Below are 23,748 nucleotides of genomic sequence, written 5' to 3' on the forward strand. Positions count from 1 at the left end.
TTTGTTTTGCTGGTTTAGATGCTCTGGGCACTTTGCCACTGCTGATCAGTGCCAAAGTGCAAGTGCTCCATAGTTAAATTATTACTGTGATTGGTTATCCATGATTGGCATATTTGTTTTACCTGTCAAGTCCCTAGTAAAGGGCACTAAGTGTGCCAGGACTGGTAATTCAAATGCTACTAGTGGGCCTGCAGCACTGATTGTGCCACCCACCTGAGTAGCCCCAAAATGGTGTCTCAGGCCTGCCACCGCAGTGCCTGTGCGCAGTCTGTGAACTGCCATGTTGTCCTGACCAGTGTACACACTGACCAGGCCTGACCCTTCCCTTTTCTTACACATTGGACATTCCTATGGTAGGCCCAAGGTACCCCCCTGGGCAGGGTGCAGTGTATGTGAAAGGTAGGGCATGTACTAGTGTGGGTGACATGTCCTGATAGTGAAAATACTGCCAAATTCGTTTTTCACTATTGAAAGGCTATCTTGCCCATAGGCTAACATGGGGAATGCTGTGTATCATATTTACCTGCATATCTTCCCATAGCGGCAAGATAGACATGTGGAGTCTGGTATCCCTGAACTCAGAATTTGATAACACATCTTTTAGGAAAGATGGTTTTTAAATTCCGTGTTTGAAAATAGCACTTTCAGAAAGTGGCTATTTTCCCGTTCAACCTTTCTGTGTGCCTCTGCCTGTTTGTGTATTGACTGTCTGGTTTGTGAGTGACAGGAGCTGCGGGTGGCTGCAGGAGGCTGGGGGAGTCAGCACTAGGCTGAATAGACCTATCTACACTTAGAGTGGTGGGAGGAGTTGCACCTGGGCCTGAATAGGACTGTGCCTGCCTTCCACAATGCTGGCTCCACCTCCTGCAGTGTGTCTGATGGCCCTGGCAGCCCCTCACAAAGGAAGAAGACATGCCCTGGCAGAGGGCACCCAGAACTGGTTAAGACTGGATCCTGGACCCCTCACACATGGAGAACAAAGACTTTTGGGGTATAAAAGTAAGACCTGAAACTCCTGTAAATCAGACTACTTCTACAATCAAGAGGAATCTCCGCCAAAGATCAGCTGAAGAAAAAGGACTGCCCTTGCTGTGTGATCTAGGACTGGCCTGCAGTTTGCTGTTGTTACTAAAAGAGAACTAAGGAACTTTGCTGTGTGCTGTGTTCCCCTCCTGCTTAAAGAAAGAGCTTTGCTGTGTGCTGTGTCCTAAATGAGTCTCCAAGGGCCTGAGACAAGCTGGCCTCCTGTTAAAACTCAGGGACAAAAAGTTTACTAAAGACTTCTGCAACTCGCTCTGCCACGTGCAGTCTGCCTGACTGGCACGGTAAATCAACTCGCCAAGTGCGAAGAACACAGGCCGGCGCTTTGCCACCACCAGCCCCCACCTCTGCCGCCTTGCCGATCCTGTGGAGGCTGTGATCACCGCCGCCGGCCCGGAGACGCGGGAGCTTAGAGTCTGGCCCCTGTCTTTCCTGCGCACTGTTTCTGACGGGCTCTGATCGCTGCCACCGGCCGGGGAGGCACAGAGGTCCTGAATCAGCCTTTTCCGCCGCTGATGTCACCACCTGCCGCGCTGAGATTTGCTCCAGCAGTAGTGGTTACCTCGCAACGCGAGGAAGCTTCAGCGAGATTCACCGCCTCAATCCCGGAATTCGGAGACGTCGCCTCCCCGCCGTGCTGGGATTGGCCCCAGCGGGAGAGAGTTGCTCAGCAACCCGGAGGCTTGTCGGATGAAGCCGCGTCGTGTCCCGCCCAGCGTGAGGCATTCTTCGGTGACCGGGACTACCAGCAAGTAGCGGCAGCACCAGGAAGCTGCCCTGCTGGTGCCCAAACTACACGCAGCAGCAACAAAGGTAACTCGCACCTGAGCAACAAGGGGGCGATTGGTTTTATTTACAAACGCTGGCAGTATCACCGCGCACTCGCGCATTTGTGACACGGGGATGATTAGGTTCTCGATCTGACAGTAGCAATGCGCACATGCGCATTTGTGACATGGAGAATCTTAGGTGAGGTGGTGATTTCCTAATTATTTACGCCGGAGTCAACCAGCGGCGCACATCTCACGCTACAGAAGGCGGCATTACTGTTTTGTTGAGAAGAGCACCAGTGTCATTATTCCTGAAGTGAATTGTGTTGATAACCAAGAGCACTACCGAGGTGAACTGTGTGAGCCCAACGATCATTTCTGATGTGAACTTTTCATAACAAGGAATCCTTTTCAGAGACAGAAAAACTTTATTTATATGTATGTGCATTTTTTTCTACCGTTTTGATCTGACCTAAGCTATATAAAGATATTGATATTTTTATAAACAACTTGTGTGGTGTTTCACTGTGTTACTGTGCGTGTTAGTGCAAATACTTTACACATTGCCTCGGGGATTAGCCTGTCTGCTCGTGCCAAGCTACCAAGGGGGTGAGCAGGGGTTATCAACAGTGTGTACCCTCTTACCCTGGCTAGAAGTAAGGGTCCCTACTTGGACAAAAGGTACTTACCTCTGCCAACTAGAGACCCCCAGATCTAACAAACATTGATTACATGCATGGCTTTTTAGCAAGCATCCATTTCCGGTATTGTTGCTATGATGTTTTAATTTTTGTATATGCAGGAATGTAATAAATTCACTCTCCTTTTTAAACTGGTTCTTATTTTCATCAAGTTTGTTGGTTTCAGAATCAAAGATATTCCCCCCTGAAGAAGGGCATTAGAAATGCATGAAATGAATTGAGGTTTGAGGACATTGTTAAACCATATATACAATGAATCATTTAATGTGGAAGCATCTCAAAGAATTATTTTACTTAAAGTTGAAGATTGAGAGCATACAACCAGGTACATAATATTGTTTACAAAAGAAATACAGAGCACTTATTGGAAAAAAACATCAAGGGCCTGATTCAGAAAGGTAAACTTAGACTTGAAGTCTAACTTGGACCAACAGTCTAACTTTACTACTTTTTAGTATTCACAAAGCTATTAGTAACTTTACCACTAGTAAGTGTACTACTAGTAAACGCACTACTAGTAAAGTTACTACCAGTAAAATTACTAGTGGTAAAGTTTGTGAATACTGAAAAGTAGGTAAGTTAGACTTTTGGTCTAATTCCATTTGTGAATCAAGACTCTAGTAATTCCAACACACTTGGTGCAATGTTCATAGGGGTGGGAGACTTATCCATGTTTGGAAGTGCTTGGAATAAATTAGAAAACACCTCTATAACACATTGCAGGAGGCACTCGTATCCTGAATATAAAATATTTTATCTACTATAAAACCTCTGTAAACAGGCCAACGAGTATGCCAAATTTGCACAAGCAACCATGAATTATTTATATAATTGGTGCAACCTTTTTTTAAATTTATTTTTATAAGTATATGTACAGTTAATAAAAACCATTGCACAAAAAAGCTTTAAAAGTAGCACAAAACGTTGTCAGTGCAGCTCATATAGAGCTCTAGAAAATACCAACGAGATTCATAAAAACAAGTCGCTAAGCGTTAAACTTTTTGGATAAAGAGTGCAAGCAAAGGGATATGGCAGAACACTCTAATAAAGCCACTGCAAACAAAGACGTTGAAAATATTTAGATGGTACATGTTATTCTTGTAGAGCTACTTTTGTTGCCACCAATTCATTAAATCAGGTCGCTAGGTAAAGCATGTTTATGTAAAGGTGTGGCAGTTGGTTGCTAAAGGGCACATTATGAGTCAGAGGACAAATTGCCAGATTGGTATGGTGGTCCTCTTTTACAGGAGAACACTGCAAAGTGGTCTTTTAATCTCTTTGCTGCTCAAATTGAGAATTTAAGAAAGCGAGCGGCTAGTCTAAGATCCATGTCTAGCAGAGACTCAATCACTGCTCTTCTAAATTGTTAGAAATGGGAATCTCTAGTTGGCAGAGGTATGCACCTTTATCCAAATAGGGACCCTGGCTTCTAGTCAGGGTAACGGGAATACACACTTTAGATGACCCCTGCTCTCACCCCCTTGGTAGCTTGGCATGAGCAGACAGATTTATCCCAAAGGCAATGTGTGTAAAGTATTTGTACTCCAAACACATAGTAATACAGTGATAACACCACAAATGGACACCACACCAGTTTAGAAAAAAAAAAGTATCTTTATCTAAACTCAACAAGATCAAAACGACAAAACCCCAACACACAGGTAATAAAATATGACTTTAGAAGAGGTATTGCAAAAATAAAGCTTGTAGAAAACAAATAGGTCCACCTGGGGCTATTGTGACGTCATGACTGCAATAAATCCAAAGTACGGCGCCGACCGCGAGGAGCGTGACATCGGGCACGGAGTCACATGGACCCCCAAACAAACAGTACCTTGGAAACAAAGTCTATGACTATGCATGGTGTCGTGGAAGTGAGGAGTCTGTGCCGAGGTAGAGGCCGGCTCCCTGGCTGCCACAAGGGTGGCCTTCAGTTGTGTCCGTGCAGAGACGACATGTCGAAACCAGGACAGGGGATGTCGAATGCGCTGGCTATGGGGCGTCGGTTCAGGTGACGATGCGAAGTCGGCGAGTTCGTGGAGTCACCCTCGGCGGATATCGGCGCCGTGATAACAGGATGCAGGCCTGGTTGATGAAGGAGTCGTGTGAGGCCAGGCGTCAGGAAATGACGATAACTCCAGGTGTCGGCAGCTTCGGAGTTGCGGTGCAGGCTGGGTGGTGCGTCGTTCACTTCACAAGTCGGAGACAGGTTTCCTTACTTCTCTTAGGTTTCTTCCAGCTCCCAACAGCAGCAACAACCTCCAGAGACCCAAAACTGGAGTAGGCACCTCCTGGCAGGTCAGACCTCTCAGCAATATAGTTCAAGTGAGCTGGGGGTGAAGTCTTTGTGTCCCTGAGACTTCATAACACGAGGCTAGCACACTTAGGCCCTTAGAGATTCTTCAAGCAGGCTCACAGCTAAGTTCCAGTCTTTGTACCTTCCTTGGCAGAAGCAGCAACTGCAGGCCAACCCCACACAGCAAAGGGCCAGTACTCCTCCTCACAGCTCTCCAGCTTTTCTCCTTGGCAGAGGTTCCTCTTGAGTCCAGAAGTGATCTAAAGGTCTGGGGTTTCAGGTCCACTACATATACCCAATTGTGTCTTTGTTCTGCTTTGTGCAAGGGTCTCTGAGCCCAGTCCTAACCAGTTCTGTCCTCACTTGTGCAATATGACCACAGGGGGTGGAGACAGCATTGTGCAAGGGAGACAGACCCTATTCAGGTGCAAGGAAAACTTCTCCCACTACTGTAAATGCAGCCAAGCCCCATTCAGCTCGGCTCTGAGTCACTTAGAGAGGGCCAGGCACACCTCAACCCCTCCCCCCTGCTCCCAGTGGCTGTCTACAGTGAATGCACATCCGCAGCCCCTGTCACTCAAAAACCAGGCAGTCTGTTCACAAACAGGCAGAGGCACACAGACTGGTTAAACGAGAAAATGCCTAGTGCCGTTTTTAAACACATAATTTAAAAACCATCTTTACTAAAAGATGTGTTATTAAATTCTGAGTTCAGAGAGCCTAAAGTTTATTCCCAATGGGAAGTTATACTTGTAAGATATTACAAAGTATCTCTCATGCTATCCTATGGGACAGATAGCCTTTCAATAGTGAATAACGAAATTGGCAAGTCATACACACACCAGTACATATCCGACCTTTCACATACACTGTACCCTGCCCATGGGGGTACAGTGGACCTACCAAAGGGGTACCTTACATGTAAGAAAGGGGAAGGTTAGGGCCTGACAAGTGGGTGCACTTGCCGGGTCGACATGGCAGTTTAAAACTGCGCTCAGACACTGTAGTGGTAGGTCTGAGATAACCTTTCAGGACGATGTGGGTGGCACAAACTGTTCTCCAGTTTTGAAGCGATGCCACACACGAATACAGCTAGATTGTTCAAGAGGTCAACATTGGGATCTAGTTTCAAGGAATGGTAAGTAAGTGCTGAGACGACTTCTTGTATTATACAAAGGAGGGCGGCCCAGCTTTAGCTTTGATCCCTGGTGTTATTTGTAACTGATAGAAATCCAGGATATCTGGAGTCAGAGTATACCTTTGGTGTTGTTGTTGTTGTGCCTGCTTTATCACCAGCTATATCAAGATCGAGTTTGCCATGTGCCTCAAGTTGAGAGGCGGTCTGGGGAGAATCCCAGAAAGAGCATCCTTCCTGGATGTGAACCCCATCTGTCAATGGGTTTGGCCTCAGAGCAGCTGGTTGTGCATTTGGAGGGGGGCATCTTTGAGAAAAAACTGAGTTTTAAGCTGGGCGAATTCTCTTGCTATGTCCCATGGTGTTTCGTAAGGTGTCGCTTTAGTCATGCTCCATCTGCCGTTTGACAAAAATAAGTTTTGTCCTTTCCCGGAGATCCTCAGCAGGCCCAGACGGGGGTGTAAAAAATGCTGAACCAATCAGACATCCATGCGATGTTCTGTGGACTCATTGGTGGCCTGGTCATTAGCCAGGGGTGCTGGGAATGCTGCCTGGTCATGGTGGTATATGGTTGAGTGTTTCATAAGATGTTTGAGATGAGCGGCTGTTTTAATATGTGCCTTATTTTGTGAAGAAGCTGAGATTGAGCCTGAATTGTGCGTCACCATGTCCGTGGCTTTCACTCTGAGAGGTTCCGCAGAAAGATATTCTGTCTTATTGAAGAATTAGGGGGGCTTGGGTTAATCGGTGAAGGATTTGAACTCTTCCTTGTAGTGCTCCCCTTGCTCATTTTTGTATTTTTCCATGTTGGAACCCTGTCTTCCCTTGTCAACCAGAGTGACAGTATTGGGGCAACGAGTCTGTGGGGATTCTGTGACATCCTTTTACTTTGACCCCTTTCTCTTGTTGAGTGGTTGTGAAGCACCTATTTAAGAAAGCGTGCTCACCCCTTCCACCACCAAGCGCTGTGATTAGAAGTAAGGGGGTAGCAAGAGCAGTGAGGGGGGGCAGGGAGGCACACTATGACTGGTACTGTCATAGGCTGCTGGGGCAAAGGGCTCCAACAGCAAGAGCTTAAGCACAGGTCTGGACTCCACAGGTATTGCAAAGTGCTGCGTTGTACAAATTCTCACCTGTGTCTCACTGTCTCCTGATCTGGGTTGGTCTACCCTTAGTTTGCTTGAGGTCAAGAGAGTATAGCTTCCACAAGCTCTGACGTCCTGGACACCTTGTACTTCGTCTTGCTGACTGATGGCCAGTCAGGGGAGCGGGAATGATACCATGAAGGGTACTCTTTGGGGAGGGGGGATTGTTCTTTAAGTCTAGCTGTCCCCTATGCTGGCAATCCGCTTCGGCCTAGCGCCAACCGCTTCTGCTCGCAGGAGGTGGGGCGCTAGCTATCGGTGCCTGGCATCCGACGATCAGTCATCCCATTGTCTTGTGTTGTAGCAACTCCTGCCTGATGCTGTTCTTTAGGCTCGAAGCATGAATGTTAAGTCTTGAGTATTGGGGCGGGGCATGCCATGGGCTGCAGGTGAACTGTGGGGATTGTGTTGACGTGGAAGAAGCTTTGTGTAGTGTTGCGTTGAAGATGGTTTGAGCGTGGGAGGTGGTGAATAGGGGGGGGGGGTCATATGGAAAGCTGCAAGTGGTGTGGGAGCTGTTGGCCAGGCTCACGGCTCCATGACTCGCAGCTCACCATATTTTCTCGGCTGGTGTCGAAATCCTGAATTTTCATCACAGGTTCCTGCCCCCAGCTGCATTTTGCCTTCTACCTGCCTCTGCCGCCATGCTCCCCGAACTCACTCAGCTGACCCGGAAGTGGAAGTCTCGTTCACTTATCCACACGTCCAGCACATCAACAGTGTGTTGCAGTCTCAACCAATCTGTTATAAATTGTTGCAGTTTTGGTGTGTCAAAGAACCTACTCATAGATCCAAGAGATGGAATGGTGTTGCCAGAAAAACATAAATGTAATCACAGTGAGGGTGAGGTCAAAGAACAACATATTGGCAATGAACTACACATTGGAGTAAATCATTTGCAAAGTTGCAATTTTGCTGTGAGCAAGAAAAAAAGATATACCAGTAGGGGGAGGATTGAAAATCAAGTTTGTACACAGGAAGCCTCTGGCTCTACCTGTTAATTGTTTGGCTCGGCCACCTTTATCTGTTCTCTTGTAGGATTTAATGTATCACTCCTTTACGAACCTGCTAACTCAAACTTTGCTTTAGAGCGAGGAGAAGGAAAGTAAATCCAGCTCTGTGTCCAAGTTTCTTTGTGCTTGCCTTAAATGCCACGCAGAGATGCTAATGCCCCAAGATGGGCGGAGCTCAGTAAGGGGCAATAGGGCCTAGTCTTGCACTCTATATCACAGGGCCGCTTCAGTGACCGTGCTTAGTCAAATATATAAACGTGAAAGCTATATGCAGTTCATCATCAAAAAGACACACTGCAAAAGCTTTGTTGAGAAATAAAATAACTAGTGACCACATCTTGCAGTATTCTTGCTCAAGTTGTGCATCCCTTCCCCATTTCCTACTAAAAGAATTATGCCAAATAAAAATCTGCATTTGCGATAAAGTGATACCAGGTTCTGCCAGTGCTTCATTTGAGCTAGTGTTTTCTGGTGCTCGGCACCACCACTTATCAGCACCGGCACATATGGCAGCTTCACCTTCTTCTTTTTGTCAGTCTGACACATGGTGTCTCTGTTGATCAAATCAAGACATGAGCACAACCACAGTTATTTATTAATAAAATATACACAAAAAATTACCAATACCTGCCGCCCACGCCCTTTGTATTGCCTTGGGAGACCTGAAATATTCTGCAGGGTCACACTTTTCGGAGTGTGATGGTTAGTAATTGTGTTGCTACAATCATTGGCAGTGCTGGCAGGGGCTCTGGGTGGTGCAAGCTGCTGTGGCCTCCTGACGAGGGCCCTGGCACTTATTCCTTAACAAATTAAGCACTGGGTTCTGCACAGCTTTCATTGTTGAATGAGCAAATATTCCTATTTTCTGTGGCAGTCTTTTCCAAATATTATTTGTTTAACGCCATTTGTACACAAATGGAAATTGACAAAATGGCAGTTATTCCACTGCAAGTTAAGAAACCAAAATCGCTTAAACAGTTGGGGCAATTCATAAAGGTAAATAACACTTGTGAGCAATTTACCCATGTAACTTACTCTAAAACTGTTGAGTAACTTTACTACTTTTGACTATTCACAAAATCAGTGTGTAAATTTTCTCAAACGTGTGAACTTGCACGTCTCCACTCTTTGAAAAAGGGTGTGGAACCAGATTTAGGAGTGTAAGTTACTACTGCCAAAAATGAAACAGAAGTAAATCCAGAACCCCACATGGTCAACCACTGATACTGCAACACCGTCCCATACAATATAAATGAAGGGCTGACTTAAAATTGAGCCCACGTAGAAAATAATGTTAAATAAAGAAAAGTTAAAATTATTGAAAAAAACTAATTTGAATGTTAAAAAAATCGAAACCTGAAAGATTTATGATTTAATTAAGAAATATTTTACCAGCATTTATGGAATCCTAAAATTATTGTAACATACATTTTTAATAAAATGCATTAGAATTAATTGAAAGAAATTTAATGATATTGCTTTTAATAATAATTAGGGCTCCCGGTTTTATGTTTTTTTTTTTTTTTTTTACATTTCCTTCTGTATTTATCCATATTTATTTTTGGGCCATCTTATTGGTATTTATCCATATTTATTTTGTGTTTCAAGAATAAATGTAGCTGTGAAATGCTATATTTCTACGTTTATATAACTCTGCGACGTGCACTCAAACATGGATGCCTGTCACTTTTTATCAAACTAAGCAGCCCATGTATAGCAAAAGACTACACTCACAGGTACATATTGGCATCATACTATAAATATATGTTAAAATATGCCTGTATTTAAGGAAATGTCATCCTCTATTTTAACCCTCTATGCTTTCTGCCTGCTCAGCTGTTGCCTAGAATTCATGAGCCATGGAGAGTTTGTCACTAGAAGCACCATTTTCAGTATTTGTCCGCTTTTACAAATAAATACAGACAGGAAACACATTGTTTTCTGTCAGTATTTATTTGTAAAAATCACTAAAAACGGGAAACCGGAAACCTTAATAATAATACATAATAACATTTTTTTTTACTTTGGGTGGGAATTTATTTTTCAATTTAAACTTCAGACAAATAAACTTGGGGGTAGATGATGATGTCGGGCGGAAAGCCTCCTCCTGACAGTTGGAATCTCCTCGACCATGTCAGAACCCTTCCGACCGACTTGGTTTACAATTCGCCCGATCAATTACGATGTTCGCGGGCAGATTGTAAATCACGCTGTCATTCCGAATCGGTTCCAACTGGCTCTCGGAGAATTAGTGTCAGTCAGAACCGCATCATACACCTCTATGGACAGGGTTTCCGACCTCACGATTACGATGCCGCTTTCCAACAGCCTTTCCGAGTCGGCCTCTCTGACATAGGCTGTCGAAAGGTGACATTGGGGGCCCCTAGCAGGGCCCCCTTCATCCATAGACCTCCGGTTGATGGCCGAGGGAGTATCTAAGGGACCACCCTGTGAAACCCTGCACTGTGGGGCAGACACCATGGGGTGCCTGCGACAGAGTGCACAGTTTTACACGCACACCCCATTTCACCATAGGAGCCTGTGTTGTCAAGGGGAACACAAGCTCACATAGGAAGCAATGGGACTCCGACCGAACAGTGTTCGGGCGCACTGTAATCGGTCGGGCGGAACTGCCGAGTGCGAGTCAGTCAGTCTCGAATCCAAGACTGTGTTGGACGATAAGTTTCCACTCCACATCGTAATCGGCCCCTTAATGTTTAAATTAGAAATGTAATTCAATATGAAATTAATAGTGCTATAACATTTTTATATTTTGTTCTACATTTAAAATAAATATATGTAGTAAATTCACAATAATATTTAACAATAGTATTTTTAATAATGTAATATATAGTTTAATAAACTTTGTACATTTTCCCTATACTTTTGTATAGGGAGATCTTTATCCCGACTCTAAAGTCTCCCTGTGACAAAATACAGGGAAAAGTAAAAAGGTTTATTTCATTAAAAAAAAAAAATACATATATTTTTATGCTAAATATTGTTGTAAATTAACTGTATGTATTTATTTTAAATGTAGAATACGATAAAAATGCTGCAGCACTATTTACTTATTAATTAAACCTTTAATTTGAATATATTACATTAAATAACGTATTTTTCCTGAGGTTTAAATTAGAAATTAAATTCCAACCTAAAGTTTAAAAAAAAATGCATTCATAATTATTAAAAGTGACAAATTGAATAAATTAAAAGTGAATGCATTCTTTTTTTAATAAAAGTTAATGTTACTTTAATTTCTAATTCAAAGCATTTTTAAAAACATTTCATATTTAAATCATTGATTTATTTTTAGATATTTCTGAGCATTGAATTATATACATTATAGTTATATATTTATAACTGGTTTAAATACTTTGATTTAATATTATTTCCTTTGGGATTTTAATTCCCTACCACCATTATTTTCTATGGTAGAGTTTTGCAGTGCTAGTGGTTGGCCATGTGTGGTGCTGGGCTTTCTCAGAGCTGGAGTAATTTACTACTGTTGTGGTTCCTTTTTTGGATGTAGTAACTTTAGAAGTGCAGTTTGTGATTGTCAATGGGCATACTCATACCTAAGCTCCTCCTCAGCCCTCCTTAAACCCTCCTTTCACCTCTTTAAACCCCTCCCATTAAGAGGCCGATTCTGATCCGGGTCGGAAAGCACTCCGACCAAGCCGGATCCAGAGTGTTTTCCGAACGAGCCGGAGTCCAGCAGTCCAAACGAGCGAGTACGATGCGGCCGTATGCTGTCAGACTCGGTTCGGTCGAACTCCCATAGAAGTCAGTGGGAGCCGGTCGTACGACGCGTACATGGGCTCCCATTGACTGAATGGGTACGTCGCGGACAAGTGCGCCCCCTACAGTGAGTACGCGTCGGTGCCATCCGCACCGTACATGCCTGTGTTGGGGAAACCCATGGGTCTCCCCCTGTGTTCGAGTCGTAGGGCTGCGGGTGACAGGGGGTCCGACGCGGACCCCCAAAGGCAACCACCCGGACGATTTGCGAGCCGGACACTCAGGCTCGCACAGGCTGTCCGCGTGCATCGTACTGGCTCAGTCGTGAATCGCATCCATTGCACGCCACGGTTAGCTTACGACCGAGACGTACGGAGCGGTTCGGACCCGGAAACGAGTCGGTCGGTGAATTTCATGTAGCTCGCATCGTACTTGCTCGCTCGTACAGCTGTACGGCGCATAGTTTTTCCGGACGGATCACGTTCGGTGCCCTTCCGACTCGGATCGGAATCGGCACCAAAGTAGGAAATATTCTTTTTTTTCCCAGTTATGCCCTCTGGCCCACATCCACGTTTACTGCTAAGTAGTAACCATACATGTGTGAGGATCTCCCAATAGAAACAATAGGAGACGTTTAGATAGTAGGTTTGTGAATATCATTTTATAGTACTTTAATAGTACAATTGTAGTGCTGCTAAACTTACTACCAAATGCAGGCTGCAAATATGTCCCAGAGTTTTCCTAAATGATCTGCATTTAGGTGCAGTCTATACAGCTGCAGTTTGACAGGTTTATGATGTTTACACACAGTTAATTGTAAAGGCCTAACTGTACAATGTCTATATTCAGAGTAATGTGTGTGTGTGTGTGTCTGTAGACATATGATTGTTTGTGACTATCTTATCTCTATTTTTTGCCTTTTTTCAGGTAATTCCAAAGTTTATTTCGCTATTGCAGCGTAACAAAAAATGGTAAGTACCAGTAGCTTTTTGTAAGATTTGTTCTACATTAGGTGCCAGAAGACATGGCTCAATAGTGTGCTGTTATCATCACCCCAAGAGATTCAGCATTAAATGTGTTGAGCTCTTGGGGCTGTAGCCGTGGTGAAAGAAAATCTATTAAAAAAAAAAATAGTGCTTCCACTGGTTCACATTTTGATGTTCGCCTTGCAAAGACAATACTTAAGTGCTTTGAAATTCTCATATGTTCTAGAAAAGGGGCCCAATTGCCAAAACATGTGTTATTTTAATAGGTGACACTTAATTAGTTGGTTCAGTACAGTCAAGATAAACAGTTAAGGGTTATAAATACCCTTCACAGCTGACATTCTTTTAAATATTTCATAAAATGTAAATTTGTGTGATCTCTTCACAATAAAGGGAGGGGCAGTCTGCAGTATAGATTATGCAACAGCTCTGTTTCCATAATTTTGCAACAGCCATTGGTCTGTCTTTTTTAAATCAGTGGTCTTCATACTGTAGGGCACTATATTATGTTGATAACATTTATTGAGTGCATAAATACCCGGAGGTGTCTTGGTGCTAAAAAGTACAAGTAAGCCTGTGAAAGGAGTAATCTAATTCTGAAATAGCCATGTTTTAAGACCCTTTCTAAAAGAGGCAAGTGAGCTCGCAGCTCTGATATCCATTGGAAGCTTATTCCATAATTTAGCTGTGCCATAAATGCTTCGGCCTCCCCAACTGGAGGTGTGAATCATCGAAACAATCATAAGTCTAGCGCCAGTTGATTGTAGCTGTCTGGCAAGATGGTACCAGGAGAAAAGGTTTTTAAGAAACACTGGTCCGGTTTTATTCAGGGCCTTATTTGCTAAGCATAGCGATTTAAACTTGATGTGATGTGCCATGGGGTAAGCCCACTAAGGTTCAGCTGGTGGGTTAGGGGAGGGTTACGGCATATACAAGGGGAGTGTTAATCTCACAGCAATGTATTATGCTGCTTCTTGCCAGGAAGCAACCTTCATTGCTTTAGTGCTTTGGGGAATAAATAGAGTCTGAAATCGCCTTCCTGTATTTGTTTTATTCATGCATTCAATTTTAGGGACAGGAAGTTATTTTTCATCATGAGATTTTGATCAAAAGAAGGACAGATAGAAAGAGAGAGTAGGATAGGAAGACAGTAGCAAAGGAAGAAAACAAGAATGAAAAAGAACCTACAAGAGTGAGACAGAACAGGAAGTTTAGATTTAGGGTGGTGGAAGAAAACCTTGAGGTGAACTCAAGACTAGGTAGGCATAATACTGGGCAAACCCATGGTCTGACAGCTCTGGCGTTGGACTTCTATGGAAAGCTTTACAAACTTGCACGTTCTTTTTTAGAAATCAGGCCAGCTGAGAAGTCCTTCTCAGCTGGCCATCCTTCAACTATGAATTTCTTGACCATGTCCAATTTATTGTCATCACGAGAGGCTAAAGACCATTCATCCAGCCCAACCGCTGACTCATGTACCCATCCTACAAGAGAAATATCCACTTCCACACAAGGATTGTTGATTTTGCCTCTCGCTCAATCACCGAATAACATTCTTCAGCACCCCTGAGTGAGCGAGAGGCAAAAGCAACAATCCTGGACTCCTCACCAACAACCTGAGATAGCACCGCTCCCAACCCAAGCATACTGGGATCAGTAGATAAGACTGTTTCCTTGCCTGTATCAAAATGTCCCAAAGTGGGCATTTGACTAATAGCATCCTTAATAGAGTTGAAAGCACAAGAGCATTCGTCTGACCACGTGAATGGAATACCCTTTTTGAGCAGAACTCTAAGAGGAGAAGAAATGCAAGCAAAGTTAGGAATGAACTTCGAACAAAATTCTGCTAGACCTAAAAACAAACGGACTTGATCTTTACTGACAGGTATTGGGACTTTTACAATACTCTCAACAATATCAAGTTTAGGACTGATTCCATCTGCAGAAATAGTGTGTCCCAAATAATCTACTGATGATACACGGAACTTGCATTTCTCCTTTTTAATCACAAGACCAGCATCCTCCAAAGGCTGTAGAACTTTCCATAGCACATCATCATGGTCCTGCAAATCCTTCCCATAAACCAAAATGTCATCTTGGAAAATCAAAACTTTAGGCAACCCAACTAAAACTTTATTCATGACCCTTTGAAAACAAGCTGCCGCAGAAGCTAATCCAAAGGGCATACGAATAAATCTAAAAGCTCCCAAAGGCGTCACAAATGAAGTCAAGTGCCTGGAATCTGGATGCAACAGAACCTGATGGTAGGCGGAAGACAAGTCCATAACACTGAAACACTTGGCATCCCTGATTAAAGCAAGGGTTTGAGCAATATTCGGAAGGGGCTGCCTGTCGACCCAAATGTGTTTGTTCAACCCACGCAAGTCTACACACATGCAAATTGCCTTACCACCATCCTTGGATGCCAAAACTGTGGGAGCCAACCATTCGGAGCACTCTCCTCAATGACACCTGCAGAGAGTAATTTCTTGAGTTCTGAGTCCAAGGGCTCCATCAACAGATGTGGAACTTTGCTGACTTCACTAACAAAAGGCTGAGCATTATCTTTTAAAATAATCTTATGCTGAAAATTCTCCAGCAACCCTGACTGTTCACAAAAGACTTTCGGAAACTGTGAACATACATCAGAAGACAAACCAGGAGACAAAAGTAGCACTTTTTGTGGTGAATTGGGATCCAATTTGATCCCCATGTCTCTCTGGTGTCTCCAACCAAGAAGATTGTCTCCCCTCCTAGCCACATACACTTTTCTCAGAGTCTCTCTGTCCTTGAACTGAATTTTCTTTATGACAAACCCCAAAACATCAATTTTAACCCCGCCATAACCTACTGGATTAATGTCCGGGGAAGCAATTCAGTTTTATCTAGTCCATAAACAGCATCCCAATTAGCATCTCCAACCATGGTGTAGGGTGATCCCGAATCTGCAAGAACAGAGAACTACTGACCACCAATCAATACCTCACATTCAGGCATTTACAGTGCATCACCATCAACAGTACCATCATGTCTGATGCTGCAAATGAACCATTTCTCTTGTTCATCCTGCAGTACCGACTGAATCCTGCCATTCCGACACACTCGTGCATAATGACCCCTCTTACCGCACTTGTTGCAAACCACAGATCTAGCAAAACAACTGGGACTGTTGGGTGAATGGTTTTCACTCCCACACCTGAAATATTTAAAACCATTCTTGTTGTTTCTGAATCCCAAATGCTCAGAATCAGAAGGCTTATTTCTGAAATGAGATTGTTCGGGCCGGGAAACTTCCTATCTTTCTCACTCAGACTCCCCTTCAACATGCTTTTAGCATCATTTTTTTAAATCTCATCCTTCTTTATCTGATGAACAGTTCTATCATCATTATTAACATCAGGAGTCTTTTCCACTTTCATTTCACGTACCCACATGTTAGTATTCTCCATGCTTTCAACAATAGACAGTGTATCTTTAAGATCAGGATTCTTAGCAAGAAGCTTTTGCTGAACGTTCGGGTCATTGGTACATCTAACGATCTGATCCCTTATAAGTGAATCAGTAAGCTGTTCAAATTCACAGGTGCGAGCCAATGTTTTCAATGTAGCCACATAACTGGTAATTCTTTCTTGTTTACCTTGGATTCTAGAAAAGAAATTATGACGTTCCAATACTACATTAATTTTGGAGCCAAAATTATTTTCCAGCATCAAATCAGACATGTCATAAATGTTTTCAGGCTCATCCTCACCTCGCCCTAATGGAATTTCATCTAAACTGTCATACACATGCCTACCCTCCACTCCTAATTTATGCAGAAGCGTGGCTTGTTTCCGTACTGCTGAAAACTTTTCTCCTCCAATAGCTAGGAGATATGAATCAAACAGAGGCTTCCACCTTTTCCAAGGCAAAGCAGGATCACCAACATCAGTTAGAAATTGTGGCGGTTGGGTCATGCCTGAAGAAGCCATCATTGGAAAAGATAAAGACCAAAAAGAAAAGGAAGAAGAGAAAAAATATATTTATATATTGTTAGAGTTAATGTGTGATGGTGCAGATCTTAGGTAGGATTCCAATATAGATATCAATAAAGGCAATAAACAGCAATGGACAGCAATGGTAAATGCATGAGGTCCTTCCAATATAGATATCAATAAAGGCAATAAACAGCAATGGTAAATACATGAGGTCCATTTAGCAGTGTGCTTTTACACTATGTGAAGTCCTCAAAAGTGTGTGTATCACTGATACACGATAGAACACAATCCGGGATTCATTTCACACAAGCCCAATAATAAAGCTTTTACTTTAAGTGGAGTCTTTACGAGGCGAAAGTGTGTGTATCACTGATACACGCTGGAACACAATCCGTTATTCATTAGAAGTGTGCACGTCTTCCACACAAGCCGGTGATGTCCTTTCTTCCAAGCGCCAATACGAAAATGTCCCTTTCTCGGCAACACGATTGGCAGATTCCTTCGTGAGAACCAAAATTGCGGCACGTTGCGTCAGTGTTCTTCGACGTCCGCCGGGTGGTTCAAGGCACGCAGGTGCTGATCACGAGATGAGGCCAGGAGAAAGCTGATGCGTCACACAGCAGCGCTCGAGCATCGGTAAGGATTCTACTCCGCCTAAGTTATTTTTCAAAATGGTAGCTGTTTGATTCAAGGTTTACATACAACACATTTAATTCACAATTATGCTGTCAATCCCAACGCAGCAATAAGGCAGCAAAGATGTGAAAACTATGCCACAGTCGTCTCTCCCCTGTGTTGTCGGCTTAAGTACCAGAACCTAATACTTGATAACTCCAAGGCAGCAACGAGCGTTGAGTTCAATCGGAAAAAACAGAGAAGCCTCTCAAACGCGATGCGCACATCGATGGCTTGATTTTCCCATTAGTATCAAGTTGGAACATATGCCGACACTATCAGCCAATATCAATTTGCAACGAATCAGAGCAACTCTCATCCACCACAGTCGAACAGTTCAGATGTAACAGACCACTCCCTAGTGTCTGAGATTGTTCATAGCAACAAATAGTGAGATTCAAAGGAAGAATACCTGAATTTCACGAATTACACTGTGAAATCAATTAATGGGTTCGTTTTAGGGAGACTGGTGGTCCTGAAGTCCTGTCCCCACGCAGGGTCAACTCGTCGCCAGTGTAAAGATGATTTCCAAAATAGATAAGTCCAGGAGCCAATCCAAAGGTAAAGAAGATTTATTCTCGGGTATTTAAATAAAGACCACCAGTCCAGACAGCAGTTACCTTACAACTGCCTGTACTCAATCTCCAACCTCCCAAGCATTCTGTTGCTAGGCTATGACAAAATAGAATGCAGGCCATAGCCGAACAACACAGGCAAGGAAGACTAGAACAACATACATAGGAAATACAAGAATAAAAATTAAACCACAACAGTATACCGAAGCTTTGAGAAGGTGGGTGCTATCCTGACTGGAGCCTATTGGAAGAGGCAAGTTAATTTTTTTCCCAGAAGTCTAGGACTGAGCTGGTGGCTTTAATGTGAAGGGGGAGCTCGTTCCAGGCTATAAGAGCTAGTAGGTACGAGAGGGCGAGGTAGTGGCACTGGTTCTTTGGATGCACGGGACAGAGGCGAGCAGACTGATGGCAGATCAAAGGTGTTTAGTGGAGAAATGAAACACTGATGCGGTTGTTCCGATAGGTGGGAGATAGGAAATGTCTTGTATGTGTGAATGAGTAATTTGAACTGGGTGCGCTTGAGGATGCAGAGCCAGTGGAGGTTCCTGAGGAGAGTGGATATTTAGATATGGGAGGGATATTCAGTGTTAGCCTGGCTGCTGCATTCTGGATGATCTGGAGCCTCTAGGTGAGTAGGGTGTAGATTTTGTCAAGTACATTTCGGTAGTCTAGCCTGCTAGTGATTAGGGCTTGGGTGATAGTTGGACGAGAATTGAGAGGAAGTCCTCTGAAAATCTACCTGGGAAACTTGAGGGTACGGAGGCAGGAGGAGGTGATCAAGTTGACCTTGCTGGACATTGTTCGTTGGTTGTCGATCACAATCCCTAGGTTTCTGGCTTGGCTGGTGTTGGTCCTACTTTCAATGGCCACCAAGGCGAGGACCAGTCTGGTGTCCCTTCCATAGAGTTCCGCCGCTGTCTTACCTGAGTTGAGGTTTAAGGAGTTGGATTTATCCCCAGAGTGAGGATGAGTTGTATGTCGTTGGCATATGAGATGATATTGAGACCATGGGCTTGGATAATTTCGAGCAGGGCCTTGTACACATTGAAGACTATGGGGTTAAGGTAAGATCCCTGGGGATGCCACAAATCAGATTGGAGGGTTCGGAGGTGTAGGGGGTTAGGCTAACCTTTTGTGTGCGGCCTGTGAGGGAGGATCTGATCTATTTAAGAGCTGTTCCACTAACCCTTATCCCGTGAAAGCATTGGATTAGGATCGGGTAGGAGACGGAGTTAAAACCTGTGGAGATGTCGAGAAGGAGGTGGGCTGCGGTGTTGCCTTTGTCCATGAGGAGCCGGATGTTGTTGGTGGCGATGACGGGGACAGTCTCAGTGCTGTTGTTAGGACTGAATCCGGATTGAGATGTGTCTAGGAGGTGATTGTGGTTGAGTTTTTTTGCTAGTTCCTTTGAGTTTCTCCTACACTTTCGCTGGGTAGAGTAGCAGGGAGACGAGTCCTTAGTTGCTGGTGAACTTGGATCTGCTGTATGTTTTTTTCCAGTAGCGGCAGGGTGGTGGTGTGTTTCAAGTCACCTGGAAAGGTAGCAAGGTGAGGCAGTGCAGATAGGCTTGAGATCTTTGGAGAAGGCAAAGTGCAGGCAAGGGCCCAAGGGAAACACATGAGTGGATGGGCGCATGATGGGGCCTGTTTCTGTGGGGGTGGTATTGGACCTGCTGGACAGAGCCGTTTCTGTGTTGCCATCGTCGTGATGGATGGTTGCAAGAGTGGATGGGTCCAGTTGGGGGGCGAAGTTGTTGTAGGTTGCGTAAAGAGCGAGTTGGTAGTAGAGATCCTGAGAATTGTTGACAGTTGTTGAGCTGGTGGTAGCGGAGGCAAATTCTTTCACTATAACTCCTTAGAGTTATTTGTTATGTTATTCCCCTCTGTCGCAAATGAGCACTTGGCGGCTTTGAGTAGCTGGTGGTAGTGTTGAAGTGCTTATTTGTAGGTTTCTTTGTTACTGATGTTTTGTGGGTGATTCAGCAGCCGGGTTACAGCTGTTAGCAATGGTGATTGGTGAGCCATAGATAAGTGGTGTACAACTTGCTTGAGTCTGGTCAGTGAGGGGGTTGTGGTTTTGAGTGGTTTCAGGATGTCGGCGCAGGAGGTGACCCAGTATTTGAAGTTGGTGATGAACAAGGTGAGGTCATCGTTGTTCATTGTGTGGTGATCTAGACGTTCTGTGGTCAAGGTTACCTTGGAGATTGCATTCCAGTTGCATTGGGTAGTTTTGGGTGGACTGTGTCTTTGTTGGTGCTTAAGGTGTATGTCAAAGTGGATGAGGGAGTGGTTAGTACAGGTGAGGGGGGGCTTGTTTGGCGTGATGTTAGTGTAAAAACAGTCTAGCAGATAGCCAGTGATGAAAAACGGGTACTAAAGGCCTTATCTAACTGCCATTGAAATCAGTGTCCTCACACAAAATAAAGCTCGGTATTGGTCCCCTAATGTTCAGTTTAGGCACATAGCCTTGTGCATACAGGATTGTGTAGGGTCCTGCATGGGTATGGAACGCCTGAGTCTCCATCGTCTATAGGAACTGACGCTGCACTCATGATTCTGGTGTCTGATAAGTGTTTTTCTGATTTACACATAGAGGGTCATTTAGTAGAGATTGGTTACAAATTTTATTGTAAGACAGTTAAAATGCGTTTGGGCTACACATGTCCTTCGTACCAATTCTCAAATTAATTTGAGGTGTATAGATTTATTTACACTCACTAGTGGTGGCAGCAAGAAAATTGTGAGTTACTGGGATCTTTTAAGATTGAAACCCGTCTCCAACAGAAAACAGGTCCATTCGCTCATTTTAAGGTACATGACTTAATGTGTGTATATATACATGGCACTACTGCCAGGCCAAACTGTTTTGCCATTTTCTGCAATTAAGGAATAATCGGCGATATTGAAATAAAACATTTTCTACCACAAGAAGATTGTGGAATGACAATGCAAGCCTTAGTCCACTCTTGCCTAGATGGAGACATGTCCGTGGTCCATGGCATCCCAGAAACCAATCTTGCTTCCTTGAAAGGCATCCTTCACGCAGAACACCGCTCATCAAGGGGCTAAAGAAACCTGAAGCCAAACCCTTGCACTTGAGGATCTACAATGGCTGCCCATGAAAGCCAGGCTTATGTTCAAATTCAGCTGCATCACTTGGAAGGCACTCTACTCAATGACGCCTGTGTGCCTAGCTAAGAAACTAACAGTATCTGGTAGTCAAAAATAGATGATGGACTCCAATATCGCTAGATTAGAATCTAAACACTGCCGGAAGGAGAAAATAAGAAAAACATCTTCCTGGGTCTATGCTCTTAGGATTTGGAACTACATTCAGATCTTGTTCCATAGTCTCCTCATGAGTTGTTTCCCAGTTACCTTTCTTTTCCGCTAGCATGATCATAATGCTTTGTAGCACCTTTTTTATTGTACTTTTTGAATTGTCACAGGTCATTGTTTGGTGTTTTCATTCTTTGATTACTTGTCTTATGTCGAGCAGTTAAGCATATTAACTTTTATAAATCAAGTAACTTAAATGTACCTCTAGATTATGAATGTTTCAACAAAACTGATGAGGAATACACAGGATCATAGTTACTCCACACTTTATTAAATTTCTTCTCTCTCTATTACCGCCAGCATTTTGCTGATGGTAATGCCAACGTTTTTGCAGTGCTAAGATGTAGCTTTATTGTGCCACTAATGCAGCAAAACTATATCACACTCTGCATTTGAGTGCTAAACTCAAGGTGTACAGCACTCAAAGTGAATTCCTTCATGTTTCTTTGCAGGGGATGGAAAAAAGTGAAATGATATGGCAATTACATTGAAACCTTTTACTTCTTATTGTTAATGACTATTGACTAAATATTGCCAGACATCTTGGAGGATTTAAAATTAATAAGAAAGAATTATGGGAAATTGCAAACTTATTCTCATTGCCAGATTTAATGTCTTAATTAGGCCTTGAAAATTATTCCCACCATTAGTGACTATTATTATTTGGATCAAAATCTATATTTATTTCCCTACTCTAAGAAATAAGGCTGACTAGAGACCATTTAAGTATACCAACATTAACCTATTCGACCTGTAGGTCTAATGGGAATTTGATTTTTGTTTTTGTTAATGCAGTATTTTCCAAAAAGAATTACTACTCCAACTAACGTTATTCTCATGCTTTTATTGTATTTAGGTAGAAATGATATAACACTAGTATGCCCAAGTTATCCAGTGTTACAAGTTAAGATGTTCACCTTTCATTTATGACCTTCAGTATCCACCTATACATTGAAAGATGAGCTTGCTGCTTCTTTTACGTAAGATCCACTAGATGTTCAAAGTGTTGTTTGAAGAGGGTTATATCTTTGACATAATAAATTCTCACAAAAATAGAATACTTCCCCAAGAAACAATCATTTATTCTATTCAAAGAAGGGCCTAATATTTCACAGCAAATGGAAGAGATGAATTGTAAACAAATATTCATATCTAATATTAATATCTGATTCACTATATGGTAGGTGAGACATACTAAGGCTGAACAATAAAAACAAGTGTTATTATGTGTTCAACACTAGCTTTAGAGTCAGATGCTATGCAATGGGTCTTAAAACCACATTGACAAAACCAATAGATTTCACAGAGGCAAAAACTATTGGCTTTGCCAATGCGTGTTTACCTGTACTGTCCTCCCCTAAAACAGGCACTATGTCTTTGAATCACCTTCTAAACGAATCAGAGGAACTGCTGCCTATGTAATGGCAGTAATAGTATACTTCAACATGAAAAGGGTTTTATTTGACATTGGTAATATTGAGGCAGTGATTCTTTACAGGTCACCCAAAACAATTATCTGTAGAATTTGATTAGTTATGCCAGGGTCACGACGTTTCATATGTGTTTAGCCATGTCTTTTACATGTCAAATCATGAGTGAACCATTGCCTTGTGTAGATTGAGTTTGCGTAGATAAAGTAATAGTGTGTTCTTTTTATTGAGCATCATTAATGGCCTACTGTCCATTTTTTCAATTAGCTGCATTCATGGCACAGGACGTCAAATTAGAAATTTTCTGTATGCCACAGATGTAGTGGAAGCATTCTTCGCAGTTCTAAAAGATGGAAAGCCTGGGGAAATATACAATATTGGAACAGACTTTGAGATCTCCATTCGACAAATTGCGAAAGAGCTAATACGGCTGGTAAGTCAGCTAGTGAAAGTGTTGGGCTTGATTTTTTTTTTTCTTCAAGAATTATTATGGTACTTTTGTAATCTTTCAAACTGTGCCTGATTTTACCTTTAACAAATGACCAGTACTAACAAAGCCTTTCTGCACAAGCCATGTACAATCCAAACTTTAAATTGAAATCAGTGCCATCAGAGAAACAGAGCAGAGTCTCGGGACCTTGAGTAGGACAAGTACCAAACGTTTGAGGAAAATGTGACTATAAGGTCCACTCGTCTCCAGAGCATTAGGGTGTAAAACCTGTTCAAATTACATATAGCGACCTGAAAATATCTGAGCGGTTAGTATGTTGTATGTATGAGTGTTGTGAATTTGCTACTGATTATTTAAACCACAGAGCGAGAGTGTGAGTGAGTGTGCCCCCATCAGGGCCAGTACTAAACAGGCTGAAAATACAGAAATGTTCAGTATATGGAATATTTCTGTTAGGCAATTCTCTCTTTTTG

At 43.0% G+C, this 23,748-nt stretch overlaps 1 protein-coding gene across 1 annotated transcript in view; it reads left to right on the forward strand.

The window, feature by feature from the left end:
• Positions 1-23,748, forward strand: part of TGDS (TDP-glucose 4,6-dehydratase) — a 256,503-nt gene that overhangs the window by 201,444 nt on the left and 31,311 nt on the right. Inside the window, 2 exon segments of the mRNA XM_085622129.1 lie at positions 12,770-12,813; positions 23,092-23,257. Of these exon segments, the coding sequence (XP_085478255.1) occupies positions 12,770-12,813; positions 23,092-23,257 (210 nt within the window).

This window comes from Triturus cristatus, chromosome 8 (genome assembly GCF_964204655.1).
Source record: "Triturus cristatus chromosome 8, aTriCri1.1, whole genome shotgun sequence".
In the NCBI taxonomy this organism is placed as follows: domain Eukaryota; kingdom Metazoa; phylum Chordata; class Amphibia; order Caudata; family Salamandridae; genus Triturus; species Triturus cristatus.